The 23241-nt window shown below is 39.7% G+C and overlaps 2 protein-coding genes across 5 annotated transcripts in view; one reads left to right on the forward strand and one right to left on the reverse strand.

Moving 5' to 3' along the window:
• CERKL (CERK like autophagy regulator) overlaps window positions 1-23241 on the forward strand; it is a 291588-nt gene that overhangs the window by 251534 nt on the left and 16813 nt on the right. The gene's annotated exons all lie outside the window — the stretch shown is intronic.
• ITGA4 (integrin subunit alpha 4) overlaps window positions 1-23241 on the reverse strand; it is a 158272-nt gene that overhangs the window by 82545 nt on the left and 52486 nt on the right. For all 4 annotated transcript variants that reach the window (XM_075608909.1, XM_075608910.1, XM_075608908.1 and 1 more), the window contains 4 exons: window positions 10542-10648; window positions 8760-8889; window positions 6555-6622; window positions 3676-3805 (listed from right to left, as the gene is read on the reverse strand). In XM_075608909.1, coding sequence (XP_075465024.1) covers window positions 3676-3805; window positions 6555-6622; window positions 8760-8889; window positions 10542-10648 — 435 coding nt within the window. The remainder of the gene's footprint in view (window positions 1-3675; window positions 3806-6554; window positions 6623-8759; window positions 8890-10541; window positions 10649-23241) is intronic.

The following is a 23241-nucleotide window of genomic DNA, read 5'->3' on the forward strand; positions in this document are numbered from 1 at the left end:
CTTCAACTTTTACAGTGTCCTGGCATGTCATGGGTCCTGGCACGTATAGACATACCGTGGGCAAATGCTAGTTTTCTAGGGGCTGATCGGGCAGCCTGGAAATTCTGGAAATTCACCAGGTGACACTCTACTGTCATCCAACCTTCAGCACTGTAAGAGTTAATAAAACTTTTGTGTGGGAGACAAGATACTGCCAGCTGAAGTCGGAATGAGAGTGTAAGGAGTGTAGTTGCGGTTTACCAAAACATCAGATATGAAGCCGTGTAAAATATGTTAACTTCTTTATTGCAGAAAAGCTAAATGTTTCAAGACATGTTATCCCCTCAAATGATGTTTTTTTTCTTATTAGTAACTTCTCTTGACTCTAATATTGCTGTTTGTTTTATGCTGTGTGTGCTGTTCATTTCTCTTTTTTGCATCCTTTTATTGTTAAACTTTTCTATTAAACCTGCCTGAACCTGGGGTATTTCAAGGCTGTCCAATTATGTATAGTGGTGCTAAAGGCAATTGTAATGCTACCAAATAAGACTTTGTTTATACAGTGTACTGTATGTCAGAGTATGACTGCCTGAGTGTTTTCTTGTAAAGCCCAGTGCTTCAGTACGTATTTAGGCCATTGGATCTAAGCAATGTTCAGTTCATTTGCGCCTCAAATGGGGCCCCTTTCCGTTGCTGCATTTAGAAGTAGTAACAATGACCATCAGCAACTGAGAGGGCTAATTATTAATGATAACATGCTTTCAATTACTGCTAAGAACCATGAGGCCTTAAATTACGGGAAAAAAAGGCAGATAAGGAATACCGTGGACCTTTTCTTTCTAAAAAGATGTCCAATTTTTTTTTGAAGATATCTATTGTATCTGCCATCACATGCTCTATGGGTAATGAACTCCACATTTTAACTGCCCTTGCTGTAAAGAACCCTTTCCTTTGTTGCTAGTGAAATCATCTTTCCTCCATCCTTAAGGGGGGACCCTGTGTTGTTTGTTCTGCCCTTGGGATGAATAGTTCTTTTGAAAGCTACTTGTATTGTCCCTAAATATATTGTATAAGTGTAACCCCCTCCTAAAAGGCTACTAGAAGGTTGGAGTGTATCGGGCCACACACTGAGTTGCCATGGAATCATGATGTCACAGAGAGTATATTAGAGATGGGGAAGGTTCGAAAAGGTTGGGTTGCTGGAGGCCAAGAGAAGTGGAGCATGTTTATAAAGTAATAGCACAGACCAGCCCCCGTGTTTATTATGTTGTAGATAGGGACAGTACCCTTTAAGTTAGGATGCTGAAAAGAAGGAATGGAGTCCTGAATAGTTAAGGAAAAGGAATATGGCATGCAACAGAGGACATCAGGGAAAAGGGCTCCTGGGTGTCAGTGGATCAGCTCTAACCGTGGATCTGCGCTAATATTCTTCATCAGTCTGTATGGAAGTGGCAGTTCCCAAACAGAGCAAAGGTATTGGGTCACATAAGAAATACCCACCGGGGTTCCTGTAGGGGCTTAGAGTAATCGGATTAATACTGATTAGGACCCTGAAGCAACAAGGGAGCCGGTTCCCATACCTACGTAGAGCAATTTGAGTGTTAAGAGTGGGCATTGATGGAAGAACCATATTCATGTATGTCTGATATAAAATACAGTGCAACGTTGTTAATATTTGTATGAGCGGTCCCTGTGCTTGGGGACACAAATAAATGACCGCTGTACTACAAAAGTTCCTGGCACAAATTTGTATACATCTTTGCTACCTCATCGCCCAGCTGCCTGAATTCAGCACTCTGTGTCACGGTACTCTATGTTGAGTAGCCAACCTTTGCACCACGATACAAACTCCCTAAGAGCCAGACAGGGAAGGTTACATATAGTTATCATATCTCCTCTTAGGCTGAGTCTCCGCTGGCGCTGAGCGGGCGGCGCTTGCGGCGGTTACTTACATATATAGCTATATGTAAGTCCCCGCTCATGTGATGCGCGCGGCGCTCGTGCGTGGGCACACACGCTCACCCGCGCTTGGGTAAACAAAAAAATTATACTTTCAAGTGCGCTCAATGCCCCCCCCCCCCCCCCCCGGCGCGCAAATGCCAGAACACCCGGCGCTCATGCTTGGAGCGCTCTCAGCGCCAGCGGGGACTCAGACGTAGACATCTCTTTTCTAATATACACAAATTTAAATTAGCTAGCCTCTGCTCATAAAGGCTGTTATATACAGGATGCGGCCGTGCGTTCCTATGTGAACGCGCGTGCACGTGCCGCATGCTTTTCCTGTATATAGTACCGGGCGCTGCAGGTAATGTATATATGTGTGTATGTGTGTGTATGTGTGTGTATGTATGTGTGTGCATGGGTTGTGTGAGTGAATGTAAGTCCTAGATAAGATTTTTTAAAGAAAAAAAAAACTTTAATAAATATTTTTTTTTTAACTTCTGCAATCACACACACACACACACACACACAAACACACACACACACACACACACACACACACACACACACACACACACACACACACACACACACACACACACGCGCGCAGGCAGCGGCGCGAAAAGATGAATTTCTTCATCTTTGCCGCTGTCTGTCGGCTCCCCTCTCCCTGCCGTGCGTGCGTGCGGCCCTTCTATAGAAAGGCTGACTCACGTCAGCCAACTAAAAATCCGCGCACGGCGCAGCACGTGTCCGGCACTATATAATGTGCCTACATCAGATTATTCATGCCCTTTATTCATTTGGTGGCTCTTCTCTGTACATTTCTAGTTCCGTAATGTCTTTTTTTATGGAGTGGCGCCCAAAATTGTACTCCATATTCAAGGTGTAGTCTTACTAATGCATAATAGAGGGGCATAATTATGCTTACTTCTGTTACTGATGTTTCTAAAATGACGTTATGAGCCCTGACTTCATGGTACTTTGTGGATCTGGGCCTAAGGGCCTTATGCAGAGAGCATCATTATTTCGAAATTCGCCATTTTTTGTACAATTTCGCGCAGAAACCGGCAGAAAATGGCGAGTTCCGAAAAACGCGCCATTTTGTTTTTTCAATTGATAAAATTCGCCTCGCGGCTGGCGAGAACCTCCATCTCGCCATTTTTAAAACTCTCCGAATGCAGAGAGGTGCGAACGGCAAGTAGCGGCTGTTCGCGCCAAAAAATGGCGCGATTCTCGCATTTTTGCCGCGCCAGGAAAAGATGGCAAGATGGCGCTCGCCGCCTATAGTAAAGGGGAAAAAAAAGGCGCGAATTTGTTTTTACACGTTTCTGAAGCGCGCATCTCGCCAATTTAAACTCGCCACACGCATCCATGTTAAACATAGCAGAATTCGCACTTTTCTGCATATGGAGAATAAAACTCTCCAAAAAAGCTACTTTTTATGAAATTCGCCAATTTTAAAATTCTATGCTCTCTGCATGAGGCCCATAGTATTTAATAGTCAATAAATATACTGTACTTGTGACTTATCTTGTTGCCCAAAACAGTGGTGTGATCTCTATTTGCACCTGAAGAGTGAGTCAGATAAAAGCTATAGCTTAATATCGTTCCATGATAGGATATGCTGAAACATAAAATGGGCTCTATTTGTAGGATTTATAGCTGCAACAGAAATGATCGAAATGCTACTGATAAATAAAATGTAGGAAAAGCCGCAACACCAAAACAAAATAAATCAACAAGGCAATTTACCTAAATAACTCCCAAACTTGACTGAATTATTCACATCCACATATGATTTGAATGTATTTGCAGTAGTATTGTACACAAATACAGAACCAGTCCAATAATGTGATCCCGGTGCACCCATAATGATTAAATCCTACAGGGGGGAAAAAAAGGAGATTATTAACTTAATGAAATATTTCTCATTTTACTTTATCCTTATAAATTATTCTTTGTTACTGCCCTATTTTAATGATGATAAAAGCATCCTTTGATGATAGACCACAGAATGATAAAAAAGAGAGAGAGGGCAGTAATATAGGATTATCTCACCACATAACATAACTACAACCAGATGTAGCTTGTTTAATTGATCATTTGTGTTGCTGCCCTATACTGTACTTTGGCAACATCGCCCTTAAATTCTATGGGAAGTTTGTGATACTCCCCAAAAAACAGGGAAATACCTGGCCACTAATACCCAGGGTTCAAAAGTTGAACCCCATGGGCATTCATTGACAGAAATCCTTGGACATTCATTTTTGAACTTTTCTCCACATATTGAAAAAGAATCGTAAATAGCATTTAATTGTGAACTGGAACAGATTGTGTCTCCAGAATATGGTACGGTATATATTCTTTATTCTTAAATTTAATTGCGAATTGGGATGTTTGAAAAAAAAAAAAAAAAAAAAAAGACAATTTAAATGTGAAAACCGCAGATTTACTGTACAAATCTCCAGTATATCATGCAATACAATTATATATGGTGTGATAATGTCATTTTTACAATTTCATAATTAATATTTGTCGAATTATAGCGGCAGCAAGTGACACCCAGGGTGGGAAACTTTAGAGCAAAAAATACAGCAAATACAGCAAAGTTCTCTGTCTTTGATACTCTACTCAAACCACCCTCAACTGCCTCTCCTTCCTCCATCTCCGCTCAGGACTTTGCTGACTATTTTAAGGAAATATGGAATCCATACGTCAGAACATCCCCTCTGTTTCTTCCTCCCATCCTACACCTCTCCTCCTGCCTTCCTTGACTCTTTTTCCACTGTCTCAGAGGAGGATGTGTCGTTGTTGATCGCCTCTTCTCCCTCTACTACTTGCCCTCTTGACCCCATTCCCTCCCATCTCCTAAAACCTCTTGCTCCTACTATAATCCCTACGCTCACACACATTTTTAACTCCTCCCTCTGCTCTGGAACCTTTCCATCCTCCTTCAAACATGCAACAGTCATACCATTACTCAAAAACAGCAAGCTTGACCCTACCTGTCTTTCTAACTATCGACCTGTCTCCCTCCTGCCTTTTGCCTCTAAACTCCTTGAACGTCTTGTATTCTCTCGCTTGCTCCATTTTCTCAACACCTATTCTCTCCTAGACCCTCTACAATCTGGCTTCCGCACTGCTCACTCCACGGAAACAGCCCTCACTAAAATAACTGACGACCTCCAAGCTGCCAAAGATAGAGGTCATTACACTCTGCTCATATTACTCGACCTTTCTGCAGCATTTGACACCGTGGACCACCCTCTTCCCCTTCACATTCTCCATACTCTTGGTATTCGGAACAAAGCTCTATCCTGGATCTAATCCTACCTCTCCCATCGTACTTTCAGTGTCTCTTCTGCTAACACCTCCTCCGCCTTTATTGATCTCTCAGTGGGGCTACCCCAGGGCTCTGTCCTGGGACCTCTTCTCTTTTCTCTGTACACACTCTCTCTAGGTGACCTAATAACATCTTTTGGGTTTAATTATCACCTCTATGCTGATGACACACAAATATACTTTTCAACACCCGACCTTGCACCTGCTGTACAAACCAAAGTTTCTGAATGTCTCTCTGCTATATCATCCTGGATGGCCCTCCGCCGCCTAAAACTCAACACGGCTAAAACAGATCTCCTCATACTTGCTCCCAAACCTGGCCCTACTACCTCCTTCCACATTACTGTTGGAACTACGATCATTCACCCAGTAGCCCAAGCACGCTGCTTAGGGGTCACACTCGACTCCTCTCTCACATTCGCCCCTCACATTCAAAACATTTCTAAAATCTGTCGCTTTTTCCTCCGCAATATAACAAAGATATGCCCTTTCCTCTGTTGCTCGACTGCTAAAACTCTGACTCAGGCCCTCATTCTCTCCCGTCTTGATTACTGTAACATCCTGCTGTCCGGCCTTCCTGCCTCTCACCTGTCTCCCCTACAATCTATCCTAAACGCTGCTGCCAGAATCACTCTACTCTTTCCTAGATCTGTCTCAGCATCTCCCCTCATGAAATAATCCCTCTCCTGGCTTCCGATCAAATCCCGCATCTCACACTCCATTCTTCTCCTCACTTTTAAAGCTTTTCTGCCCCTCCTTACATCTCAGCCCTAATTTCTCGTTATGCACCATCCAGACTCTTGCGTTCTTCTCAAGGATGTCTTCTTTCTACCCCCTTTGTATCTAAAGCCCTCTCCCGCCTTAAACCCTTTTCACTGACTGCCACACACCTCTGGAATGCCCTTCCCGTCAGTACCCGACTAGCATCCTCACTATCCACCTTTAAGACCCACCTTAAGACACACTTGCTTAAAGAAGCATATGAATAGCACTGTGGATATTCTGAACACATGACACATAAAGCTTGGCCCCCTGCAGACGCACTTACCAGAACTCCCTCCTACTGTCTCTGTACATTCTCCCTATCTACCAATTAAACTGTAAGCTCCTCTGGGCAAGGACCCCTCTTCCTTAATGTTACTTTTATGTCTAAAGCACTTATTCCCATGCTCTGTTATTTATTTGATTACCATATGTATTACTACTATGAAGCGCTATGTACATTAATGGTGCTTTATAAATAAAGACATACAATACAATAGCAATTCAATGGCACTTAGAAAACGTACCTCTGTAAAAAAGCTGGAAATCCCAGCTTGACATGACCCATCATTCTCACCAAACTTTCTATTGTAATCTATAAATAAACAAAACCTGTTAAAGGACTTTACCATGAAAATTACCCATTACTTCCTTACCTGCATATACAAATACTTGGTACTAAAATATACATGCTCAGCAATACAGTACTGTACATATCTGTTTCACAATAGGTGGAGAAAGATAAAAAGTGTCACTGATTGCGACCTAGACGCTATGGCCTTTATTTACTAAGCGGTGCTATGTCCTAAGACATATTATGATGCCAGAAGACCCCTTTCTGCCATTAAAAAAACCCACTAGTTTAAGACAAAACCACTCGTTCAAGACAACTGAAAATGGATGCCAGGAGCATATGAGGAAATCTCTCAATAAAGAATTCACTTGTTGCATACCACAAAATAAAGTGTAACATTTACTAAGTATAATTACAACATACTGTATTTCACTGTATAAACTTCACGACATTAATGAAAATATAGCAGGAGTAGAGTAGTATAATTAGCTAAATCAGTAAGTAATAAAGCACAGAATCATTAATAAAGCTCCATCTCATATAAAGCTAAGTACTAAAGCCTTGATGGTATGTAGCATAACCACACTGGGGAATGATAAAGTATAGGTAAATGTATGTAAGGCTATGGGCAGTATAGGCTAGGATATAAATGATAGAAAACACCAGGGGATGGGCAAAACCAAATAAGCCTTTTATTAAGGATGAAAAAATATCTTTTAATCAATAATGTTTTTTTTTTTTATGTATACCAAAACTGCTTTCTGTTTTGCAGCCAACAGTGAATATCTAGTTTAGATTTACGGATTCCAGATTTAGGGGGTTAGTTCTCAAAATGTAACAAAATATTGCAGCAGGAATATAATATTAAATCAGGAGTGTTTTCTCCTGCTCTACCCCCCATCTTTTGTCCAAGTCATGTAAGCGCCAGCCTGACATAGAGCCTACAAAACCTAATTTGCGACATACAATTAATATGATAGTTTCCCAATTTATGAGCAGATTCGGTTCCTTACAGGCACATAGGCAGATTAGCTTGCGGCTGCACCAAACATATTACCAGATTTACAGTACCAGGGAGAAAAAAATCTTATCAATTAAGACAAACACATAGATACCCAGCAAGCTCTCAGAACCCCCCCCCAAATTACCACAATATATATATATATATATATATATATATATATATATATGTATATGTGTCAAAAGGAGTGCTACTGGGCGTGACTGATTGTATAAAACAAGAAAGAAAGAAGTCCAGAGCAACATCCAATGTGACAAAAATACACAGCGAAATACCTATATATCTCTTTAAAAAGGGTCATTCAGTTAACTCTTTGGCCAAAGCGTATAAGCCTGTGACCCACATCAAGGCATGACCAAATTCGCAGGTTCTAACACTAACTGATTAAAATCCTTATTTACCTCTATAATTAGCGGAAGGATGGTCCTGGCATTGAACCTGTCACAGCCAGCTGCATGAAAAGAAAACCTGCTTACTTGGAAAGTGGGGAGGGGCGAGCTTTAAACCCTGGGTGGGAGGAGCCACTAACCTCCAAAACAGCTGAGACCAGCTGGACAAAGTTAACAAACACACAGATACCCAGCAAGCTCTCAGAACCCCGCCCAAATTACCACAAAATATATATATGTATATGTGTCAAAAGGAGTGCTATTGGGCAAAGCTAATTGTATAAAACAAGAAACAAAGAAGTCCAGTGCAACATCCAATGTGACAAAAATACACAGTGAAATACCTATATATCTCTTGAAAAAGGGTAATTCAGTTAACCCTTTGGCCAAAGCGTATAAGCCTGCGAGCTTCAGATATCAAATAAGCTAACACACCGATGTTACAGATGTTTCTCTGGTGCTATTGTTTCTTTGCTCCAGTGTTGCAGACAGGAAACTTCAACACTCAATTCTTTTGGTTTCTGTTTTTGTCTTTACAACTTTATTTCTTAAAGATCCTGGAACACATTTACTAAAAGTCCTAAGTGCTATGCTGCTCATCCTATGGATCGTTCATTTCTGGGAACCATAAGGTGCACTACTAAGGCTTAGCTTTATTTCAGAAAATATGGAACCATTTATTTTACATTTTTTTTTAATTCTACGCGTCAAATAAGGTTTATTTAAAACAATTTGAATATTGTCTCACCTTTGTAGCACGGACATATTCTCCTACTCAGTTGTGCCTGTAAATCTGAAGGGATCCCATAACATACCCCAAGTGGGAGTTTGTTGTCATGTTGAATATAATATATATTTTTCCACCTATGGCCGCAAGCCTGTAGAAGAAAAGCAAACAACAACAAAATAGAGATGGAAAGAAAGTAGTTTTAAAATTTTAAAATTCAATGTAGTGAGAGAAAGGTTGAAATAAACAAAGTAGTCAGAAAACACATTAAAAAAAATACTATTTTATCTATTTATTTTTAGGATTTTGATATTTACAATAATAGTCTGATGGCAAACATAAACCAAGGGACTATATCATCCAACTACTAAGAGACTACCGGTATCTCATCCTTGTTACTTTGTACTAAAGTGTAAGACATGTCATGATTACAGTAGTTCGGATGTAACAAAAACTGTTCTCTGCAAAGTACATTCTATACAGTATAAGAGGATGCTATGTGACAAAGCCACACTAAAGCAGAAATCACCCATCCTGCCACATTTAACATTTTATTAACAGTCCCAGTCATCAGAGATGGCCAAATATGTCGAAATTCAATTAGCATTTTTCGGGAATTTTTGACAATACGCTAGTGGCAGCTATTTTCAAACACTAACATTTGAAAATGTGGTTGATTTTCGTGTTCAATTTTGGCCATTGCTGTATTTTCCCACTGGTTCTGGACAAATACCTGGGCTTATGGTTTGACTCCCACTTAACATTCGGGATGCACATTGATACACTGACAACCAAGACCTATGCCAAACTAGGGGTACTTTACAGGAACAAATCCTCCCTAAGTCTCCTGGTCAGAAAGCGTATTGCACAGCAGATGCTAATGCCAATTATTGACTATGGAGACATAGTATATGGCTCGGCTCCTCAAACCCACCTTAGCAAACTTGACACCCTCTTCAATTCAATTTGTCATTTTGTTCTCCAATGCAACTACAACACATATCACTGCGAAATGCTCAAAGAACTAGATTGGTCATCACTAGAGTCTAGGCGCAAAGTTCACCTTTCCTGTCTCACCCTCAAATACTTTCTGGGCAAGCTACCCAGCTACCTGAACAAGCTCCTCACCCCTACCACATGCAGCACCTATCACCTGAGATCAGACTCCAAAAGACTATTCATGGTCCCAAGACTCAACAAAGTATCCGGACGTTCCACTTTCTCCTTCCGTGTACCCCAAAACTGGAACAACCTACCAGAGACTCTCATATCCACCACCAGCTTAAGTTCTTTCAAATCTAAGGCTGTCTCACACTTTAATCTGATCTGTAACTGTTTCATACGCTCATAATATATATTTTCTTTAACTGTGCACGCAATGTCTTGTATATAATGTATACCTTGTTCATTTATGTAACTGTACTTGTAACCATGTATTATTTGTTTTACTCTGTGCCCAGGACATACTTGAAAACGAGAGGTAACTCTCAATGTATTACTTCCTGTTAAAATATTTTATAAATAAATAAGACAAATTCTGTACACTTTTTATGCAGGGAGGTTAGAATGATCTCAACCATTACGACAAATTAAGAGACTGCAATTTACCAGCACATCACACTGATTATTATTTATTGACTAAGATTGTTGCTACCGGATGAATTAAGGATCTCAATTATTTGATTTTGTTTAGGTATACATTTTTTTAACATGTTAATACAAACTTTAAAACAGAGCCACTATAAGGCACTCTATGCCTCACTATAAAGGCTCACTATGACTAAATTAAATGTTGATACCTACCAATATCTGTCCATCTTTTATTGATTGTCTAGCCAGACTCACTCCCAGCCATTGGTTATCTTGCTCTTCCCTACATGTTTTTCCACATTTTACTCCGTTTGGATTACCTAAAAAACAATAAAATAAATTAGGCCTAAGCCATAAAAGGAAGAAAACAACGTTCCAATCGTGAAGATTGTTAGTTAAGGCAATTCGTTCACAGATAATAATAATAGTTTTCAAAACATCCACTTCTTTGCTGCATGCGTGGGTGCTCCGTTCTCCCACCGAACAATCCGATTGGATCTTCAACACAACAACAAAAAAGACACCGTGCACCAGAAGTGAATGGCAAATGGTGTAATACTGTATAAAAAACACACTAACATATAGCATGAATGTACAATTAAGACTATAAAAGTGGGCTCCACGATATCCTAGTGAGAGCTGAAAAGTCCAAAGATGATATTCTGCTGGGACCCGGTGCACCAGATCCCCGGACACACGGCTCACAGCACCTAGGAACCGTGGGAACCACGACAGGCAGCTCAACCGCTGATCCGCTGGTTAAGTGTCTCACACGCGGTGGCGCGCGGATACTCGGCTAGCAGCGCTCGCGATCCCAACAGCTGAGCGGCTCAACAGCTGATCACTAGGTTTTGCGTCTCCATGTGGCCTAAGCCATGTTCTATTTTCTCAAGTGTCTATTTATACTCAGGTTTATTTAACATTTTGGGGCAGGGGCGTAGCTATAGCCCGGGCAAAGCCTGGGGGCCTGCTCTCTTGGGGGCCCCACTCTCCCCTTCCCCCTGTAGAGACAGGTGGGGGGAGATAGTATGCGGCGATGGGCCCCCCATGTTAAAGGATATGCCAGTAGAAAAAGCATCACTAGATGCAGAGGAGGAAGGCAGGGGAGACGCGCTTTCTAGCAGTCTGACCCAGAAGTATTTTTTACTTCCGGTGTCAGCTGCCACAGCTCCTTTGCCGGCTGCTCCTCTGATCATCTCCCGCCAAAGGTAGGCATGGGAGAGAAAGAGCTGAGGGAGAAAGAGAGAGCTGAAGGGGGAGAGAGAGGGGGGAGAGCTGAAGCACAGAGAGAGAGAGCTAAAGCAGAGAGATAGCTGAAGCAGAGAGAGGGAGGGAGAAAACTGAAGCAGAGAGAGAGCTGGAGCCGAGAGAGAGAGCACTGAAGAAGAGAGAGAAAGCTGAAGCAGAGAGAGAGAGCTGAAGCAGAGAGAGAGAGAGCTGAAGCAGAGAGAGAGATGAAGCAGAGAGAGATAGAGAGAGCTGAAGCAGAGAGAGCCGAAGAAGAGAGAGAGAGCTGAAGCAGAGAGAGAGCTGATAAAGCAGAGAGAACAAGAGATGAAGCAGAGAGAGTGAGAGCTGAAACAGAGAGAGAGAGCTGAAGCAGAGAGAGAGAGAGAGCAGATCTGGGGGGGAGCGAGCAGATCTGGGGGGGGGAGAAGATCTGGAGGGGGAGAGATAGAACTGAGCTGGGGGGGAGAGATAGAGCTGAGCTGGGGGGAGAGATAGAGCTGAGCTGGGGGGAGAGATAGAGCTGAGCAGGTGGAGAGAGAGATGAGCTGGGGGGAGAGAGAGAGCTGAGGGGAGGACTGATGATGATGAGGAGGGATGATGAGAGAGAGGAACAGGGAGAGGATAGTGGAGGGAGAAAAAAAATTACAGTCAGTATTAATTTTAAGGGGGCCCTGAATTTTTTTGCCCGGGGGCCCGCCCATGTCCAGCGACGCCACTGTTTTGGGATCAAGCATGATTTCCTCTAAAATTGTTGCATCTGTCAACGTATTAAGGAAAAACTATTGTACTCTTCTTGCACGTTTGCAATTTGAGGTCAGGTTCCAGAAACATAATTGGATCAACAGAGAAGTTACAATTTGCACATATTATAATAGCATGTATCAGCTTTTGCTCGTAGGGCCATCACTTCTTTCCTCATCCGTCAGCGGCAACAATATCCACAAATTGTGAAGTGCTTCTGAACCTCTGTGGCTAATAGAATGTATTACATTTAAAATGTACTGTAACTTCAATACAGTATATGTTGCTAAAAAGAAATCCAAGCAGGGTACTAATGAATTGAAAAAGCACAATGGCTCAAAGAAGAAAAGACTCATCCTAGCAACAGTTACAATAGACATACTAAGGTTATGAAGAACATTTCCTATCAGTCAAGCAAATTACTTACCTGTGTCAATCAACCAACAGAATAGCTTAGAAATAAAGCCTTAAATAGAAGGTAGAATCAGACAGGAAACAAACAGTGAGAAAGAAAAGAAATGCCACACTTTAGCAGAATCTATACGAGATTTCTCAAGCTCGGAAAGTACATTTTGTTAATGATACTGATGCATAGAAAAGTACTTTGTGTGGGTAGAACTGTTAGGGGCTTATTCTGTAAGCTCCGTTAGCGCTTTACCATGCGTTCTGCACAGAAAGCCCCATTTAAGTCAATGGGGTTTTCCACGCAGATCGCTCGGTACAGCGCTAACAGAATGAGCTCCTTAGACTATTGTGTAACAGTGAGCAGTTTGTATGCTGGTTGGAGATGTACAACATTTTAGCAGCACTTTGTGGAAAATGCAATATTGACCCTTGTTTGCATATATTTTGATGCTGCGACGGTGCAGGAGGAGGAGGTCCGGGCGGCAAAAAAGTAAGTGCCTATGGACGCAACATTTTAACTCCACCACTGCTGGCAAGCCTTCCCTGACAAGCTGCCAGCAGCAATTTCACTTTAAAATGAACCCATTGTTTTAGGGATACAACCTTGCTTACCAACAAGTAATGGTATATTTTCTGCCATTGCAACCATTGTTTCCAGAATAAAAAGCCCAAACCGCTCGATAGCAAATATCAAGAAATGTTTTGTATAAAACATGCAGTTTTCATTACGGCTAATACTTTAACTATACTGAATGGGGAAAGAAGGAATGATTCCAATGTTGCAGTGATCATTGCTTCATTATAAAGCAAGTTTCAGATAATTAAACATGCACAAAAATGATTTGATATCCATGTTTCCACAACAGAAGACATTAAGTCTCATTGCATAAATAAAAACACCACTTGTGGTGCATTTGCATGTCTCTGACAGGTCTGCAACCCTGTCTTTCCCCATTATCGCTTGGCAAACAGTGCTTCCACTGCAGCCAAGGATTCTGGGTAATGTCATACAAATTACTGCTGTACAAGAAATACAGATAGTTTGTTGAGTTGCTGATCCACTGCAATTCACAATACCTGTATATGTTTTTGCTTGAAATTAGCTTCTCCAGGTTCTTCTAGATTGGTAATAACAAGGGTGAAGGTAAATACATTCTTTTTTTTTTTTTAACACAAGGTCATTCTGTTTACAGTAAAACTAATTGTAAATGTAACTGTACCATCTGAATATTAACACTGTATTGTTTCTTGTTTTCAACTATTAGACATTTGCAGTCAATGGATAAATGAGCTTTTGAGAGCGTATTGTTTTTTTCCATGTGCAGTAATATTAACCCTAATAATATTAATGACTAACTTGTTTGGCTGTCTCAAAGGATTTCTGAAATTAGGCTTCTTAACATTAACCGTTTGAGTACCGATGGGGCCGCTGCATCAGAGCGCCATGACCCCTCCTGCACTCTTCCTGTTAGATCGCGAGAGTGTGATCTCCCCTACAAAAACGAGCAATAAGAGTATGGCGTAGCTACTGCGTCATTGGGTCCCTGGAGCGCCAGACCTGATAGATAAAATGCATGTGCTGCTTTACCCTCTTCCCTAGAACTAAGATCTACAGAGCACAGACCACTGACCCCCACTTACTCCCCCCCCCCAGTTCTAAAAATAACCGTACACACAAAAAGTGTGCGTCACGTGCACAAGCGTTTGCACAGACACGCGCACGCGCACGCGCCCACTATATTACAGGCCTTAAGTGGCAATAAAACCATTTAGGAAGGCCATGCTTACTGATATACCACAGATATTATTATATCTGCCACGGCAAGCTTCAAAGGGCATCGTAAATTCCTGAGACCTTCCCTGACTAGCATATTCAGAGGTGACAGAAGGAACATTATTAGTTATCATTACAGATTCATATCATGTGAGCAGCAAATACAAATATCACTTGTGAGCACATTGACGTCTCAGACAGGTCTGCAACCCTGCTTTTCACCATTACCGCTTAGCCCTCCAGACAGGGATTCTGGGAAATGACATGCAAATGAGCACACAGTGTCACCTTTTACTTCATGTCCATTTTAACATGGATCCCCTATAAGCTTATTGAAACAGAAAGAAGAAAGCGCTAAACACCCCAAGAAGGGAATCAAATGATAAAAAGCCTTACATTAGGGAGACAGACCATGACTTACACAGTTAACATGTTCTGTTAAAATGACAAGATATACTGTTAAAAATCTCCGACATATATCCATGGAAATTCAGTCCTGCAACCGAAGTCCTATAGAGGCTATCTATGCCTGTCATATATTATGTGAGATAATTCAACCCATAATAATTTCAAGTATAACTATGAAACATGATGTCTATGTATTTGTCAACCTTCTCTGAATATCAAGGTACGGGTATCATTACTCTGGTGGTTACAGGAAGAGAGTTATTGGGTATTTTATACTTCTAAAAGATCCTAAGATCCTGGGCACACTCCAATGCCTTTTAAAATAGTGACTGTAGTTGGTGCTCAAACAGGGGAGTGGAAACTCAGCAGAAAATGCTCTTTAAATTTCAATAAGAACCAGGGTACTCACAAAATATATCAATAGTCAAATAGACCTTTTAAAGTCATTTTAGTAGTGTGGACATAATGCAAAACGTTTCTGGTAGACCCTTTCTTCAGCTGGTAAACCCATACAGATTAAATGTTAATTAAACAAATCCCTTTTTATCAGAGAAGCCAGGCTTAAGTTGTCAATAATAAAGGGGAGATCAGACACATCCACAAGGGTGGGTCAAAGACATCTGGTCTTTGTTACAAATGGAAGGCTATGTGCTTAAAAAGTGGGGTTTGAGAACCCATAGTAAGAATTCACCCAGAGGTGTGTTAATAACATGTGGATTTTCCTATGTCGTGGTCTCTTGCAGGATGTAATATCTTTCGCTGGTAATGGTTTTCAGTTTTATTTTGGAACCTGTCTGCATTTATATGTTGTATGTTTTTGTAATCCTTTTTTCTGTAACAAGCACGGTATGCCTTTGGTTATATTAAATCTAAAATGTAATACGTCATGTGTTTAAGCTCTAATTGATACAACAAAAGACAAAAATACCCAATGCTACATCCAATATGTCAAAAAATACATAGTTAAATACATAAATGTTTGTATTCTCATAAGTTAGGGCTGTTCTATAGTGCGCGCTCATGTGCGCGGGGGCATGTACGTGGCACGCGCGTTACGTTTAGATATTGCAGGTGGTGACGTTGGCAGCTAGGGGGCGTGACTATGACGTCACAGCGTTAGGGCGCGCTCTGATTGGCCTGCGGCTCAGCAGCAGCGCGAAAATATAATTTTAATTATATTTTCTCCTGTCTGCTGTGCCACTGCTCACGGCCGTGCGTGCGTGCCTCCCATCTCTACAAACGGATGTCAAACACAGCCAACTATGATTGACACACACACGCACGGCGGAGGAATCGCAAGCACTATAGAACAAGCCTAAGAGTCATTTAGTTAAACCTTTTGGCCAAAGAGCTATAAGTTTGCAGCCACGTCATGACCACTATGCAGGTCCTCACACTACCTGTGAATAGTCTCATTTACCTCTATAGTTGAGGGAGAAAGGTCTGAATAGACCTGTCCTGCACAGGTACATGGAAAAACCTGCTTCTTAAAAAGTGGGGAGGGGTGATCTTAAACCCTGGGTTTAAGGAGAGAGAGAGATAGCTAATATTATTAGCAGTTGCCAGTTGTATATATCCCCTCAACTCAAGCGAACCTCCAAATAAATTAGGGAGAAATGCATGTGCTGAAAAAGGAGCGCACTTGAGTGATATGCTAATGGTTATGCAAAGTATATTTAAATGAGTCCCATCCCACACTGTCTAAAAGGATTTCCATACCAACTATATAGAGTTCATAAGAAGCCTAAGGCACGAACCTAATAACTGGAATCATGCCAGACCCAACAGGACTAGAACCCACAATGACTGCTTTTCTAGGCCACAGCAGTGTGAGCTAAACCAGCTGATGACTTGCACCACTGTCACAGCTGTGCTTCACTTCGTTCTTAATTGTGTGTAGCAGAAAACGTGTTTTATTTCATCTCTATTAGAATACGAAGAGAGAGAAAAGGCAATCCTTTGGATGAGGTATAGTCGGTATGGAAATCCTTTTAGATTGTTTGGGGATGATACTCATTGGAATATACTTTGCCTATCCATTAGTATATCACTCAGGTGTGCTTTTTCAGCACAGGGATGTCTCCCTAATTTATTTGGAGGGACGTTTGTGGGGATATATATACAACTGGCAACTGCTAATAAAATTAGAAAGCGTTCTCTTGCGTGCTCTTGAATGAATCCGCCTGGATCGTCAAGCATGAAACCGCATGTGGATTTTGGTTTGCGGAATAGCGAGAACCTAATTTTGACAGTTTCACCCACCTCTAGAGGTGAGGGAGACCACTGGAGGACTGGTAGTTATTAACCCCTTTCACACACTTGTGCATGACAGGGGAATTGCTGCTTTAAAAATAAACTCTCTGGAGCAGTTCTTTTAATATAGACTGCATTAATACTACATACAGTATAGGTCTTGTATTCTAGGGATTAAAAAAAAAAAGTATTTGCTGCTGTCTTTTTAGGATAAAAAGTCTAGTTTCAGGACAGACACACTCTTAGGGCATTATTTGTTCAACTGCAATAGTGCCAATCAGGGCACTCTTGCATGGAAACTCCCATTGACTGATTGCCACTATTGCAGGTTAATGAATAACCCCCTTAACACAAACATTGGTAACCTCACTTAATAGGTTTCAGTTAAATGCAATTTATGTAATGCACAGCGCTAATTGCCTGAAAAATAAATATTTCCGTTGAATGAATCACACATAATGATTATGAGTCACACATAATTTACTTTGGAAATGAGAAATTGTCATAATTATATTGGAGACACCATAAATCCTAAAGGTTAAGGATCTTAATTTAAGGAGCAAAATACTGTAAATATAAATATAGGATAAGTATCTGTTGTCTAAATTTAGCATAGGCCGAACTTGATGGGCATACTGTATGTCTTCTTTGAAACTCATCTACTATGTAACTACGTAACTATATTAACGTGAGTACTTTCGAGGAAGGAATGGAGGGGTTGGAAATGGGAGACCTTTAAATACCTCTGTGGTATAAATAAGGCACAGAAGGGAATAATTATTCAAATAGAAGTAATGCCGGTACAAGGCAGAATGCCCCGGAGTGATACTAAGCAAGACTTAAAGCAATGTCCTACATGTGTTTTTTCATTTTTAATAAAACCAGTTATGTAGTATTATATAATACTTACTACATTTTTTTTTTAATTCAACTTATTGACATTTTTAAATTAGTTTAAATATACTGAGAATCCTTTGATTTCTATAGCAGATTGTAACCCACTTCCCCAACAGTGCGAAATCTTTACAACACTTTCCTGTTTGTGATAATTTGTTGCCAATGTTTTCAGCACTTTGAGCTGCAAACTGTAATACTAGATAATATTACCTTAGTAAGATAAGAATACATTGTAGCTGCTGATTTACTGACTGAAGGATTGTTTGAAACTAAAAGGCAGCCATTTAGTGAACCCTGGTAACCGATCAGCAACTTAGGTAATTAGTTTTCAATTTAGTTTTTTACGTGCAGTGCGGATTGCTTCTTTAATGAGTGTGAACGGCAGCAGCCATTTTCTAACCTTCCAGGCATGCACATTTTTAGAAACTGATATCTCTAGAATTCAACTACAGAATTTAAAATGTCAGTTCCCGTTTTTAAATAATTTATTTATTATTTAATGTACCTAAAACGGCACATTAAACAGAGGTCAGAGGTCAATCCAATCCAGTTTTAGAGTAAATATGGAAGAAGATGTAATGGATCCAAAGAAGTGCATGTTTATTGCAGAATAAGATAGCTTATTGTGTACTAACATGATGTACGTATATACGTACTAACATGATGTACAGTACGTATAATGTACTAACAGAATGTACGTATAATGTACTAACAGGATGTACATATAACGTACTAACAGGATGTACATATAATGTACTAACAGAATGTGCGTATAATGTACTAGCATGATGTGCGTATATACGTACTAACATGATGTACATATATACGTACTAACATGATGTACGTATATACGTACTAACATGATGTACGTATAATGTACTAACAGGATGTGCGTATAATGTACTAGCATGATGCGCGTATAATGTACTAGCATAATGTGCGTATAATGTACTAACATGATGCACGTGTACTGTACTAACATGATACACGTATATACGTACTAACATGATGTACGTATAATGTACTAACATGATGTACGTATAATGTACTAACATGATGTACGTATAAAGTACTAATATGATGCACGTATAATGTACTAACATGATGTACGTTTAAAGTACTAGCATGATGTACGTATAATGTACTAACATGATGCACGTATATACGTACTAACATGATGTACGTATAAAGTACTAACATGATGTACGTATAATGTACTAGCATGATGCACGTATAATGTACTAACATGTACGTATATACGTACTAACATAATGTACGTATAATGTACTAGCATGATGCACGTATAATGTACTAACATGATGTACGTATAATGTACTAACATGATGTACGTATAATGTACTAACTATCATGTACTAACATGATGTACGTATAATGTACTAACATGATGTACGTATAATGTACTAATTATCATGTACTAACATGATGTACGTATAATGTACTAACATGATGTACGTATAATGTACTAACTATCATGTACTAACATGATGTACGTATAATGTATTAACATGATGTACGTATAAAGTACTAGCATGATGTACGTATAATGTACTAACATGACGTACGTATAATGTACTAACACAATTTGATCGCACTATGTAGCTTTCTCTCTCATTTTATATACAATCAATGCTGACGGAGTATTCAAAAGGGGGGTCCTGATCACAGCTACCTGCATGAGTGGCAACCCTATTTGCCAGCTGCCTTATATACTCTAACATCCTGTGAATTAAACAACTATACGAGCCAAGACACAGTCTATTATTCCATATTTAGAAACGTCTGCACTTATATTTGTGTATTTTGTTCTCTTTTCCCTATATGCTCCCCCTGGATGTTTGAGAAATTGCTTAATCCTTGGAACCCGTGAAACAGGTCCCACCAGGAGGTTTTGAGCTGGGTGTTTGGATTATCAATTCATTTTCATCACCTATCACTTTATATTATTATTATTTCTCACTGTTTCTTATTTTTACAGTTGTTTGCGCCTTATATCACTTTATTCACAACTAACTATCATGTACTAACATGATGTACGTATAATGTACTAACATGATGTACGTATAATGTACTAACTATCATGTACTAACATGATGTACGTATAATGTACTAACATGATGTACGTATAATGTACTAACTATCATGTACTAACATGATGTACGTATAATGTACTAACATGACGTACGTATAATGTACTAACATAATGTACGTATAATGTACTAGCATGATGTACGTATAATGTACTAACATGATGTACGTATAATGTACTAACATGATGTACGTATAATGTACTAGCATGATGTACGTATAATGTACTAGCATGATGTACGTATAATGTACTAGCATGATGTACGTATAATGTACTAACATGATTTACGTATAATGTACTAGCATGATGTACGTATAATGTACTAACATGAGGTACGTATATACGTACTAACATGATGTACGTATAATGTACTAACATGATGTACGTATATACGTACTAACATGATGCACGTATAATGTACTAACATGATGTACGTATAAAGTACTAGCATGATGTACGTATAATGTACTAACATGATTTACGTATAATGTACTAACATGATGTACATATAATGTACTAGCATGATGTACGTATAATGTACTAGCATGATGTACGTATAATGTACTAACATGATGTACGTATATACGTACTAACATGATGTAAGTATACTGTACTAACATGATGTACGTATATATGTACTAACATGATGCACGTATAATGTACTAACATGATGTACGTTTAAAGTACTAGCATGATGTACGTATAATGTACTAACATGATGCACGTATATACGTACTAACATGATGTACGTATAAAGTACTAACATGATGTACGTATAATGTACTAGCATGATGCACGTATAATGTACTAACATGTACGTATATACGTACTAACATAATGTACGTATAATGTACTAACATGATGTACGTATAATGTACTAACATGATGTACGTATAATGTACTAACATGATGTACGTATATACGTACTAACATAATGTACGTATAATGTACTAACATGATGCACGTATAATGTACTAACATGATGCACGTATAATGTACTAACATGATGTACGTATAATGTACTAACATGATGCACGTATAATGTACTAACATGATGCACGTATAATGTACTAACATGATGCACGTATAAAGTACTAACATGATGTACGTATAATGTACTAACAGGATGTACGTATAATGTACTAACATGATGCACGTATAATGTACTAACATGATGCACGTATAATGTACTAACATGATGCACGTATAATGTACTAACATGATGCACGTATAATGTACTAACATGATGTACGTATAATGTACTAACATGATGTACGTATGTACATATATACGTACTAACATAATGTACGTATAATGTACTAACATGATGCACGTATAATGTACTAACATGATGTACGTATAATGTACTAACATAATGTACGTATAATGTACTAACATGATGCACGTATAATGTACTAACATGATGAACGTATAATGTACTAACATGATGCACATATAAAGTAGTAACATGATGTACGTATATACGTACTAACATAATGTACGTATAATGTACTAACATGATGTACGTATAATGTACTAACATGATGTACGTATAATGTACTAACATGATGCACGTATAATGTACTAGCATGATGTACGTATAATGTACTAACATGATGTACGTATATACGTACTAACATAATGTACGTATAATGTACTAACATGATGTACGTATGATGTACTAACATGATGTACGTATATACTGTGACATAGTCCAAAGATGTTAGGCAGCTTTCTGCCCCATTTTAGAGCAGAAAGTGCAGGAATAGCTAAAAATGATCCGTTCCACAGCTTCCCATTAACTCAGGCAGCTGGATGGAAAATCCAGACCACAGATTACAATGGCTCTAGTTCTCCCTCACCTGCTCTTCTAATCACATGCACAGGTATTTAGAGCAGAGAGGTTTTGCATTTGACTCTCTCTCCTTGGAGCCTGGGGGCTGGGGGTGTCGCTACTCTCCTGCATCCAGTATCGAGGTTGACGGCCTCTCCACGTATCACAGTACCAGAGGATTTGCCTGGACACCCCAAACAGATAAGACAAACAAATGGTTACTGCTGTTGCTAAAAGACTGTGCTGTATCTTGTGACCCTAAATGAGAGAGCATTGTTTTAAGCTGGGGAACCAGTTTAGTTGGCCAGCAGCTGTTAGAGAGACTGATTTTGATGTGTAGTTAGATCCCTGAAAGGGATAGGATTTTGTTTATATAGTTTGGTTTCTTTTTACTTGAAATAACAGTGTGGGAAATACTGTAACAATGAAATGAGTGAACTGCTGAATGAAAGTATCTGAGTACCTCTAACCTACACATGTTAAAGCTGCAGTACCTTACTTGGATGAAAATAAAGCAGGCAGAAGCCTGAGTTAAGCAGCTTAATACTTTGCATGATCCTGTTTTTGTATTAAATAACCCTAGAAGACTGTGTCGGGAAGAACCCAGACAGACGTCAGCACTACAAAAGAGGGGCGTTTGTCACATATGGTGGAGAATGCGGGCAGACACTAAAGTCTGTGGGTTTGCAAATAAATGCGGGGGTTTAAAATGGCCGCCCAGCTGAAGTAAAATACAGATGCTATGAGTGAAGTCTGTTCCACTGTGTATATCAGTTGTGCTTCTAGCGTACACAGAGAATGTGCGAAGTGTGGATGCAATAGCACCCTGAACCCAAACAGAAAACCAAAATGTTTTGCTGAAGAAAAAAAAAATTTTTTTTGCATCTAGCAAGTGCTGTTTGTAAAGCTAATGCCTTTTGCTGAAGTGAGTGAATTTGCAGCTAGCAAGTGCTGTATGTAAGTTACTGAAGTGAGTGAAATTGCAGCTAGCAATTGTCCCTGCCGGGTTTCTAAAATGGCCGACGTGAAATGTTTGTTGTGTAATGTACGTAACCATACAAAACAGTGTCCCTTCAGGCCATACTATGATCACGACCCTGGAGGAGAGCCGTACCTACAGATGAATTTAGTATGCTGGGCCTGTCGTGAAGTAGGTCACATGGAAGATGTGTGCCCCAAAATTTTCAAAGACAAACAGCTGCAAAAGCAAGCAACGCCCTGTGAGTGCAAGCAAGATGTGGAAGCTGATAACAGTGAGTGTGTG

This window comes from Ascaphus truei, chromosome 7 (genome assembly GCF_040206685.1).
Source record: "Ascaphus truei isolate aAscTru1 chromosome 7, aAscTru1.hap1, whole genome shotgun sequence".
NCBI classification, from domain to species: domain Eukaryota; kingdom Metazoa; phylum Chordata; class Amphibia; order Anura; family Ascaphidae; genus Ascaphus; species Ascaphus truei.